The sequence below is a fragment of the Bactrocera neohumeralis genome, chromosome 3, assembly GCF_024586455.1.
Source record: "Bactrocera neohumeralis isolate Rockhampton chromosome 3, APGP_CSIRO_Bneo_wtdbg2-racon-allhic-juicebox.fasta_v2, whole genome shotgun sequence".
Classification (NCBI taxonomy): Eukaryota; Metazoa; Arthropoda; class Insecta; order Diptera; family Tephritidae; genus Bactrocera; species Bactrocera neohumeralis.
Window position 1 is genome coordinate 59,961,873 of NC_065920.1, and position 12,431 is coordinate 59,974,303.

The 12,431-nt window shown below is 39.0% G+C and overlaps 1 protein-coding gene across 8 annotated transcripts in view; it reads left to right on the forward strand.

The window, feature by feature from the left end:
* LOC126751937 (pneumococcal serine-rich repeat protein) overlaps positions 1-9,995 on the forward strand; it is a 166,962-nt gene extending 156,967 nt beyond the window's left edge. For 4 of the 8 annotated variants that reach the window (XM_050462395.1, XM_050462403.1, XM_050462402.1 and 1 more), the window contains 4 exons: positions 58-800; positions 2,113-3,100; positions 4,810-4,990; positions 9,807-9,995. In XM_050462395.1, coding sequence (XP_050318352.1) covers positions 58-800; positions 2,113-3,100; positions 4,810-4,990; positions 9,807-9,981 — 2,087 coding nt within the window. In that variant the 3' untranslated portion in view covers positions 9,982-9,995. Of the gene's footprint in view, positions 1-57; positions 801-2,112; positions 3,101-4,387; positions 4,455-4,809; positions 4,991-9,806 lie in introns of those variants that run through there. The other 4 variants (XM_050462399.1, XM_050462397.1, XM_050462400.1 and 1 more) reach the window with 4 other exon arrangements.
* Positions 9,996-12,431: the final 2,436 nt, after the last annotated feature.

Below are 12,431 nucleotides of genomic sequence, written 5' to 3' on the forward strand. Positions count from 1 at the left end.
CTGAAGCTTCAATTATATACAGAATTCCTAACCTTTCCACAAACTCCAACCCCATAGCAGTCAGTGCCAACGAGCATCCACAGATACACGTGGCCACAACCGTTAAGCAAACAGCTGATCGTTTCACTACAGCCGAACAGCAACGCGAGTCGCTGAAAATTGTCAAAGAAGCACGTGGTGCACGTAAATTACGCGAACATGAACTCTCATACTTTGGCGTGCCGCACGCCCATAAACACGACGACAACGAAACCAAACCGAAACTGCTGCCGAATGGCAACTCAAATACGATGAGTATGTCAAAGCGTACGCTACCGTCACGTCAACGTTTAACTGTTATTGGTAACGATGATACGAAATCGATGCGCCGACATGAAGCTAATCATACAGATAGAACAACGACAAATACAGTTAGTGAAACAACAGATGCTCAAACGAAAGCACAAACGGCCACAAAATGGCAACTGTTGAATGACAAACCCGATCTATTACGACACAGTCCGATTGCTGTGGAACCACAATTGACACGACGTACAGCAGATGTGCAGCAACGTGAACGTAATAGCACATCCGTGGAACGTAACAAACGTATGAGCACGAAAGAGTTGCATTTAGAGGATGAGCTCAATGATGTTAATGAAGCTGATGATCCCGATGAACATTTTTATGAGAATATAACGAATGAAATAACACCCGTCTTCAAGGTGAAATCACCACAACCGTACGATCGGAAAATGGATGTGGAACGAGACGCATATATATTGAACGAGATGAATGAGAATGCCGATCTGACTATGAAGGTAAGTTTCACACTTACAAAAAGGAAAGGTTCGCTTTCCATAATCCACCCTACAAACGAGTTGGAACGATCATCTCAATACACTCAGTTTCTTCTATAAATGTTCTTTAAATCGTTAGAACTGTTTGTGATACCGTTAAGTTTACTTCACAATCTCAGGGTCAGTGCCCTTTAGAATCTCAGGCACAGTTTGAGATTCTCTCTCTTGTTTGGCATAGCTCAACATCTCTTTGATCTCAGAGTCTGTTGTAGATACTCAATATTTGTTTAAGACTCTATCTATATATCGTATAGCTCAATATCTTCATAAACTCAAGGATATCTCTTATCCTCGAGGACTGTTCTATCTTTCAGTTGGTATAATATAATCTCATAGTCCGTATTCCTTAAAACCGTTTGTGACTCAGTCTTCGTATAACTCAATATCTTCATAAATTCAAGCATATCTCTTATCCTCGAGGACTGTTTGAGATGCTCTCTTTTATTTCGCATATCGAACATCTTAATATTTTTTCTGTGTTCTTAAATTCTCACACAACTCTTAGAGGTCTTCTCTTTTACTTGCCACAACTCAATCTCTCTATAATCTCAGCGTATGTGCCCTTTAGATCCTCAAGAACTGTTTGAGATTATTTTCTTCACTTGATAAAGCTCAACATTACAATAATCTCCTGGTTTTTGTTTTTTCAAACCGTTCTTTATGCTGCTTTCGTATGCCGCACGATCTTCATAATATAAGCTTGGAGTTCCTACGTCCATATTCTCAAAAACTATTTGAAGTTATCTCCTTTTTTCGCTTATAAGCTCAACACCTCTATGAACTCAGGTTCTGTGTCCTCAAGAAAAGTTTAAGATTCTGTCACCTCCTTATAATCTCAAGCTTAGTGTTCCTACGCCGTATTCTCAAGAAGTATTTGAAGTTATCTCCTTTACTTGGTATATAAGCAACAGTTCTATGAACTCAGGTACTGTGTCCTTCAGAAGCTCAAGAAAAATTTAAGATTCTGTCTATCACCTGGTAAAGCTGAACTTTTCAAAAACCTTAGAATCTGTCTAATTAAATCCTCAAAAACAGTTTGGGACTCTGTTGATTGACGTAGATAAATCCGAAAGGGACTAATATACTATACTTCTCGCAACCTCAATCACTTATAGTGACATCAACACCGATGTCAAATGTTCACTCTTCAGTTATGACAGTGATTCTGTGACAGAGAGTTTATTCTCTGGCTGCTTAACTCAAGCTTCAAACTTGATTTGTTTATTCTCCAACATTCGGTATTAATTTTTTGTCCTTCCTCTTGCTTCCACAGGCGCTCTCCGATGAGGCCGCCCATAAAGATCGACGACGACGACGATCTTCGCTCCATAGACGCGACTCCAAACCACTCGAAACCATCGAAGAGAAAATGCACACACAAAAAACCAGCGACTCATTTATTGCTGTGAAAATGTCACGTGGCACCTTAGCCTCCGAAGCAAAGCGTCACGCACGTAACGATAAAAACACACGAGTACGTACTTCATCACAATCGTCGGTAGAAAGTTGTCCACGTGCACGTTCACGTTCACTCTCCAGCGAACGTGAGTACGAAAACATACGTACACCGAAAACGACACGTACACCCTCCAGCGCCGCAACGAAAACACAATCGAAGACTACTAGCAAACAGCAACATCGCTCCAGTTCACGCGAGTCGCAACGCTCTGCGCGCTTGCCATATTCATCGGGCGATGAGGTAAATCCACGCGAGGAACAACGCGTGCGCATGAAGAGTAAACGTAGCAGCAATACAACGAGCGGCACAACGGGTCGTGGTAGTGCTGAACGACGCAGCAGCAATAGTACTAAAAAGGATACGGAAAAGCACGGTCATCACTCAACAACAACAAGCAGCAGAGATGTTGAGCAGCGACGGCGCGCGGCCAGCAGCACTACGCATGCCTCTCAGCGAGAGGAACGCGCTGAGTGCGTGACTGTGCCGCCACAACAGCGCACCGCTAGCAGTGGACGCAGCAGCAGCAGCAAGCGCCGTGACGATCATGCGACAAGCAACACCGCCACCAGCGGTAGCAGCAGCGGACGTCACTCCAGCTCACGTACAGCCACGGAGAAATCACGCAGCAGCGCTAACGCCGGTGTGCGTCTGTTGCGTTCGTTACGCGTCGGACGCAGCACAGATGATGCGAAAGTGTCGAGCACGGAGCATCGCGCGTCAGGACATCGTTCGACCAGCGAGCGTGAGCGTGAGAAGGCACATGAGAAAGAGCGCGAAAAGGAGTCGCAGTCCAAATCGCGAGGTAAGTGTTAATAATAGTGCGGTATGCGGCGCGCTATTGCTAGGATATTGTGTTAGCGTGATAATGCTCGCTTGTAGAAAACGTTGCTGGTGGTATTATTTGTAGCGCATATCGATCGCTTTTTTAACGAATATATTTATACCTTGAAGAGGGTGTATTCAGTTTGCTACGAAGACTGTTACAGCCCTGATGAAAGTTTTGGAGACCCTACAAAGTATATACTTATACATATGAAGAGCTGAGTATGTTCGTCTGTCTGTATATACGCGACCTAATCTTTCAGTTTTTGAGATATACGTAGATCTAAAATATTGCACACGTCTTTTTTTCCTTGGAATCCACGATTTCGGACCAATACAGCCGATAGCTGCCAAACAAACTGAACGATCAAAATTGAGTTCTTGTATGAAAAACTTTTTCATTTGACAAGATATCTTCACAGTATTTGACACAGCATAATTTCTAAGGCAATGCTACAATATCTGGAAATTTTTTTCAAATCGGACTAATATATCTTATAGCTGCCAAACAAACTGAACGATCAAACTCAAGTTCTTGTATGAAAAACTTTTTCATTTGACAAGATATCTTCACAGTATTTGACACAGCATAATTTCTAAGGCAATGCTATAATATCTGAAATTTTATTTTTTTCGGATCAGACTAATATATCATATAGCTGCCAAACAAACTGAACGATCAAACTCAAGTTCTTGTATGAAAAACTTTTTCATTTGACAAGATATCTTCACAGTATTTGGCACGGCATAATTTCTAAAGCAATGCTACAATATCTGGAAATTTTTTTCAAATCGGACTAATATATCATATAGCTGCCAAACAAACTGAACGATCAAACTCAAGTTCTTGTATGAAAAACTTTTTCATTTGACAAGATATCTTCACAGTATTTGGCACGGCATAATTTCTAAAGCAATGCTACAATATCTGGAAAATTTTTTCAAATCGGACTAATATATCTTATAGCTGCCAAACAAACTGAACGATCAAACTCAAGTTCTTGTATGAAAAACTTTTTCATTTGACAAGATATCTTCACAGTATTTGACACAGCATAATTTCTAAGGCAATGCTATAATATCTGAAAATTTTTTTTCGGATCAGACTAATATATCATATAGCTGCCAAGCAAACTGAATGATCAAAAAACAATTTATTTTACTAAACTTTTTTATTTGCAATGGATATACCTTCGGTTCGGCCGAAGTTAACGTATTTTCTTGTATGTTGATTAAATTATAAATATGCATAATATATTTTTTGCAGAGCTGCTTGTTTTGGGCATCTTAATAATGGGTGCTACACAGCCGCAAACACTACACAACACTCTTAGGTTAGCAGTAAACATAATATATAAATACAAATAACGGTTGTACTCTTACACCTGCACTAAGCACCAACACAAATTGGTACTTTCAAGCAATATACCTTATGCACCGACGCACAAAATTGGAAAGTTTTTACCCAAGTTTTAGCTGAACAAATTATAAAAAATTAAACTGCAATTTTTTATGCACCTGTGACTCGCCCAAGTAGCCTCTAACCATAACCATAACCAAAACAAAAATTTAAATAAATAAATAAATGAACACTAATAAATTTAACCCACTATGTGCCAACTAAGTAAAAGAAAAACAAAAAATTTATACCCTGTAATGTGTTCTTAAACTGTCACCCACCATTCACAGGTCACTCAACGAGCAAAACCCAGCACCACAGCAGCAGTAGTGAGCACCACCAACGTGTTGCGGACACTAACACACACCATTTAGCCGCACATAGCGGTAGTATGTCCAGTAAAACACGCGAACACAAGAAATCAGCTTTAACTGCCGTTGAGAAGCAGCACGAACGAGCCACAACACCAACGTACGTATACGAAAACGAAACGAATTTACCACATACACAAACCGATAGCAACTGTAGTGAGAGTATAGTACAGACGCAAACCACAAATGAAGCTATGACGCACACCACACAACAAGCATGTAACAAACATGCAGCGCTGATGTCAGAGCTTAAAGCCAATGCCAATAGCTTAAGCAACCGCACATTAAACGAGCTACATGAGCAACATGTTGAGCGTTTATGCTCAACGCAATTCGACGATTGTGCGACGGACACTACTGCGGCACCATTACCACCGCCGCGCACACGACGCAAGCATCTCAGATCACTCATACCTATACCCATAAATCCTAGCCATACTCCAACAATGCCAACGCCAACATCATCATCACCATCTCCACCAACACCTGCGCCCATTACATATGAGCATCAGATTTATGCACAAATCATACCGCCTGTCACGTATGCACCCGAACCCACATATTCCAATCAGTCAACGTTACGTAAAGGCTCGCTGCAGCGCTTTAGGCGCAAACGTAGCGCCTTACCCTTGCCCATAACATTCCCATGTGCGCGCAAACCATCACAAACCCAGTCGACCACCTCCTCATTCGCTTTCCTACCCTATTTACCAGCCGCACCGGGAAAACGTCCATCGGACGCAAGTCATATTTATCATAATTATCTGTTGTATGCAACGCCGGCGAAAGTTGCGACAAAACCGGTGAGTATGCCGCATGCCGCAGACGAGATGGCGGCATTTTGGAACACTGATATGATGTATCGGCCGGAAAGGCCGCAGCGTTTGCGCACAATGCGAAGTCACGTGTCGACACATCACCCATTCGGGTTGTGCACATGCTCGTAGTGAGAGCGCGTGCGAGAAAGAGAGTAGCCAGCGCAGTAAACGAAAGTCATTAAAGCTCACCGCGAAAGCTTAAAACACGAAGAGTATGTATGTAAAATGAGCAAAAAACTGCACGTGAGCGCACACGAGCAAAAGACGCACAAAAAGGAAGAAATGATCATAAAAGCAAACTAAAATTCATACAAAATGGATCTCAATATGAAAGACAGCAGCTCACTTGGAGCACAACACAACGAGTGTTTTAGAAATAAAAGCCTCTCACTGCCCAAAAGTCAACACGCGTTTGCACCACATTAAAGCGAAATTCACCACAGCTATATTGCTTATATTAAGAACATTTTGGGTGACTTACGAAGACGCAAATTTTGAATATAAAAAACTCAAAATTCCAAAATACTATTTGCCAAAGCGCATACACGTACTCTCATCTACCTACTCACTGCTCATAAACGCACCTCAGTTTTGAAAATTATTTATTACATGTGTGTGTGTGTGTATATTTGTGTGCCATATCCACGTAGAAAAAGAAAAAATACCAGCACTCTCGACATTGTTAAATGCAAAATTTTTGTGGATATGTTTTTACATTCTCACAGTGTAAGAGCGCATTTTTGTTTAAATTTTCGTTTACCGTTATCTACTCTCTCCACGTAGCAGTAGTATGCCTCTTAGTTCATTTCGTTTTGGCTTTAAAAGCACACGCTCTCGTAGTTTGTTTGCGCTATCTCTTTTTCTCGTAGTTAGCTTCACAAGCGCTCGTATCGGTACTCTCTCTCACTCTCTCTTTCGTTTACTTACCTTTATTTGTACTTGTAGTAACCGTACGGTAGCAGTGACTTTTTAGCATCTGTATTGTATTGTAGTTTGAAGTATTTAGTATTTTTCACGCTAACCTCACATAACCTGGAAATGAAAGTCTTTACCTATACATATTTTTCATGGTCCATTCTTCTTCTTGGTATGTAGTTTAAATATTAGATCACACACTTTTTGAAATTAGTTGCTGCATACTGTATTAACTTGAATTGACTTAATTTGTGACTTTTTATCTACATTGGGTGTTTTGTCGGCATGATTTCTTTACAGCCTTTTCACAATGTTTTTTGAAAAGCAGTGGATTAGTAATCATAATACATACTACCCAGAACATCAACTTAAAAGAAATGTATACCATTAATGTGTTTGGCATAAGAGAAGGATAACTGGTTATAAGGTTTTTGAACTTCTGCAAACTTCATTAAAGTCTACTTACTTTCTAACTACTTGAACTATAACTTTGTCGTTGTATATCTCGTACAGCTCATCATTCCATCAACTGCGGTATTCGCCGTTGACATTGCGCGAAGGACCATAAATCTACCGCAGAACTTTTCTTTCGAAAACTCGTAACGCCGACTCATCAGATCTTGTCATCATCCATGCCTCTACACCATATAGCAGGACGGAAATGTTGAGTGACTTGTAGAATTTGGTCTTGGTTCGTCCAGAGAGTACTTTACTTCTCAAATACCTAATCAATCCGAAGTAGCACCTATTGGCAAGAGTTATTCCGCGTTCGATGACGCGACATCATATTTTTAGATCCAAATCTCTTTACCAGCAATGATTCATTTGATCCGTATAGGGTTCTCAGCTATGATGTCAAATACCTCTTTTGTGACATTGCTTCTGCAAGAAAAATTAAGGTATTTTGGTAGGAATTTAGTATTGACACGATTCTTACCCAAAATTTTAACTAAACTGTGTCAAGTCGATCCATAAGGGATTCTCAATATCGTCATTCAAAATCGTTAACTCGTTGTTGAGATCTTATCTTGTTTTTTAACTAAAATGTGTCAAGTCGATCCATAAGAGATTCTCATTATCGTCATCAAAATCGTTAACTCGTTGTTGAATCTCTTCTTACGTTAGATCTTATCTTGTTTCTAGGATCATTATATTAATTAGACAAATTTATAATATTTTAGGCATATTTTTTGCTAGATAAAAACACACCATCTCTTGTCTTCAAAATTTACTATTACCCTACGATACAAAAAGTCAAATTTGCGAATATTTTGTAACATTTTCTTGATTTTATCGATGAGCTACTATATCTTTCGTCTATCGTATAGAACATACATTATATCCACCAAAATTTTCCAGTACTTGACCACCACTAAAACATGTCGGAAGTCATGAATAGCACGTTCAATATTGACTTCTAACGGTGGAGGAGAATATGGTTTATGGTTAAAGACCAAATAGTTCAAATAAAACCACAAGAAGTAGTATAATGATAATAAATCACAATCTCTTGGAGGCCATTCATTGTCACAATTTCTGGAAATAAGCGAATCTCCAAAATTTTTCTTGTAACAATTCGGTGTTGGACGCGTTGTGTGGTAGGTAATCTCGTCTTGTTGGAACTGGAGGTTGTCAAGATCAGCTTCTTTCAATTGAGACCATAAAAGGTTAGATTAGGTTAAACTGGTAGGCCAATGAGCCACGCATAGACCAGTTTTTGGTCCTTTGCGATACCAGATGGAGTTCAGTTACTAAGTCCATGACGAGTAATCATCCTTTAGGGTGCCAGAGCTTCAACAGAATTCTGTAGCCTCACTATCGTTACCTCCTCCCAATGCGGGATAAGGATACAAATTTCCCGGATGCCTGGCTTTTCACATTTCCTGCACTCTTCTCGATCTATTACCTACATTCTACGGGCGTGTGTGTCGCCACAGACAGTTACCAGTTAGCATTCCGATCATGTTCCTACAGTGTCTTCTATCGAGTGCCAATAGGAATTTTGTGTACTTCCGATCTACCGTTTTGCAGTTTTGCACCCAGTTAGCTCATTCCACCAGGTTTTGATTTTCTTTATCATGCTTCTGTTCAGATCGGCCAATAGACAATTACATGGGTTTCCCAATGTTGATCACGTTTTCGGGTGTTCACCGTACACCATTCTTGGCAATCTCGACCACTATTTCGTTGCCCTCGATACCTTTGTAGTCTGGCGCCCAGTAGCAGTGAAGTTGCTTGCTGTCCTGTTTTCTAAGACACATCTGGCTGAAATGCGATACGAGGTACCTGTCTTGATTGCGGCTTGGCTGTCTGCGTTGATGTTGACGCTGGAAACGCCTGCAGGTGCATTAGAGGCCAACTCCGCTGCTATCGCAATAGCAAAGACTTCGCTTGAAATATACTGCAGTGGTTCGGCAACTTGAAAGGCATGCCTAACTCTGGACAGTATATGCCCGCTCAATCATAAAAAGTTGGAAGTTGGTCATCATCGATCTATACCGTTATACATTGTCAGTAACGGTGTCACCAAACGGGCCAATGATCCCACCAGACCAAAAACCACATCAAACTGTCAATTTCGGTGAATGTATTGGTTGTTCATGAATAATTTGATATTTTCTTCGCGACAGAATCGACAGTTTTGTTTATTTACCCCACCGCTCTGATGAAAGTGAGCCTCATCGGAGTGTTCTTGAGAGAGAACAATTTTATACAGTCGCAAGTCCTAATTCCTTCTCAAAATCCGCCAAGTTGCGGTTTAAGACAGTCCGAATTCCTCGAAGATCTGGGAATAGACACATTATGGTCTTCAGAATGTGTGCTAGCTTGCTACTACGTACTACTATACTTTCCCGTCGATAACGCTGGATTTAAACGAAACTATGAACACAAAATAGTTTTCAACAAATTTTCACAAATATCATAAAAAAATCATTTTCAAACTTGCTGTTTACAAAACATTTTGCGCTCGTCTGAAATTCTTCATAACATAAACTACTAATGTATTTAGAAAATATATTGACATTTGTAGGCAACTCCAACTCATTTTCATATTTCCGATTTTCACTTCGTAGCCTGTACTCGTTTTAAGTAGTGTCGTTTCATAAACAATTTTTATATTTTCGCCTTTCATATTATAAAAAGTTGTAAAATGTTCTCTTTATTTCTCTTGCTCTCTTTTAGACATAGTAAAAGCTCGCAAGTTATAAATGGACGACATACTGGACAGCATGATGGCCACCGCAAACACAACGATCAGCGACGAGTATTACACACACGACCACAACAAAATGAGACGACGTCAACGACGACGACGCATAGAAAGCGTAGCGAGCACAGCGCAAGGGAACGCAAATGAAGCGAAAAAAATAAGACGCGAGATGTGTGTACGAAAAGCATAGCATGCTTACAGGCTTGCCTCTCTTTGTAATAAATATTTATAAAATTTATTTAAGCTTATGATAAATTTAGCAGAATATTAGTAGCGTGAGCGCACAGCATAAATGTGCTCTTAACAAAGTGGCAACGCCAAATTGCAATTGTGTAAACATTTTGTAAGTACTGCTGTGTAGAGTGTGAGTTTTAAGCTCCTAAAATTATGTTTTCGATGTTTGATGTAATTTTTGAAAAATAATTTTTCTTGAAATATGATATTTTTTATAACTCTGAAGTGACAGTTCGTCAGTGGCATGACATCTTACTAATTTCAGCGTTAACTAAGCACACTAAGACTTAATTCATTTGCTGCGACAGCAAATAGTTCCTCCTGTCAGCCACACTTCAAAAAATGTTTAAAACTAATATTAACATATTTAAAGACAAAAATGCATTAATCTAATCCATGGAGGTCCGCTGTGGATTACTAGCGTTATTCATACATCTAACATTCTAACCTAGCTACTAACCGTTGTTAGCGTGTAAGCGTGTAATCGAGCAAAAACGAGTATTAAAATTGTTGACTTTTTGAAAATTATTTACTAATTGCTACTAAAACATTATTTTTTTTTGTAATACATTTCCTACAACGAAACTAAGCACGCATTAATTTAGTTTATTGTAATTTTATAACCACAAATGATACTCATATATTTTGTCTTTCTCATTTCTTTTAATTTTAATCGTATTTAATAAGAATTTATGGCGTTAAATATCGTTTAATTCATTTCAAATTGGTTTTGTGTATTTTTCTTTTTTTGTGTTTTAAAGAATTTGTTTATTTTAAGTTTGAAATTGTCTTTTCTGGTAATTAATATACATTTAAATATTGTGAGTTCATAATAATGTATACAAGTTATTTTAAATTATAAATACACTGCTGAAAATTACTGAAATTCTTTTATTTGCAGTTTTGAATATTAATAATTTCAGACTAGACTTCATATATTTACTAGAAGAAACGGTATAATTTGGTAATGTCCAGACATGGCACTTCTTAATACTATCCTATGAATTCTTAGCAGGAAACTTTTTATAACAAATCCAACAATAATGCAGGCCTCTCTTCATAGCTCTGCACAGAGGACTCTGCATTTGTTGCTCGTCATCAAGAAGCACACCCCAATTTTGCTGAGTAGTTTGGCTAGGAGGTCTTAATATAACGTTTGCATTTTGTTTGAAAAATATGTATGTTTAAATACGTATATAAAAGGTGATCCATTTCGAGGTTCCCCACTTTTTTAAAGAAAAAACACGCCAATTTTCAATGACTCGCTCGAGCATTTCGACTGGTAACTGACGAATGACAAGCGCGATGTTTTGCTCCAAGGCTTGAATCGAAGCGAGTTTGTCCACATAGACTTTAGACTTTAAATATCCCCACAGGAAAAAGTCCAACGATGTGATATCACACGATGTTAATGGCCAATCGACCGGCTCAAAACGAGAAATTATCTGCTCACCGAAGTTTTCTCTCAATAAATCCATTGATTGATGCGATGTGTGGAAGAATGATGACGAATTTTTGAAACAAAATGTTGCCAAAATCACGAGCTTAAATTTTAGGCATCAAATAAACGGTTATCATAGCGTAATAACGGTCGCCACTGACGTTTACGTTCTCACCGCCATCATTTTTCACGAAATATGGTCCGATGATTCCACCGGCCCATAAACCTAACGAAACTGTGGCTTTTTCTGGATGAAATGGCAGCTCTTGAATTTCTTCAGGTCGGTCTTTGTCTCAAATGTGGCAAGTTTGCTTGATTACATACCCATTAAGCCAGGAATGAGCCTCTCTGCTGAACAAAATTTGGTTAGAAAATGTCGAAGCTTCTTGGAACTTTTTAAGAGCACATAGAGCGAAACGATGTTACATGGGTAGGTCGAGCGGCTACAGTTCCTGTGCGAAGTCGTTGACCATAAATTGAGCGAAGTGCGAGAAACACATTCTTTTTAGAACGTGAATTTTTGTAATAAAGTCTGATCCTTTACATACATATAGTATAACTCAGTATTTATCTCTCGATTAATTTAGGTGATATAAACAACGGTTACGGGAATAAAATTATTTCACACTTTAGCAACCTGTTGCAAGAGTATAAAAGACGTTCAGTCTACTATAATAATCTCATATGAATAAGAGGTTATCCAATCTACCATAGCACCTTTCAAAGTAGGTAGGTATGTAGGAAAGCTGCCACTTTGGGCTTAATTAGCGGCGCGTGCGTAAGCTGTAACTTGAGTAAAAATTGATATATCTTCAATAAACTTGGTTAATTCCTCTAAAGAATTCCACGTTAATCCAAAAATTTTCGAAATCTAACAAAAACTGTTCAAGCCGGTAGGTCTCAATGTGTGAACATAAGTATT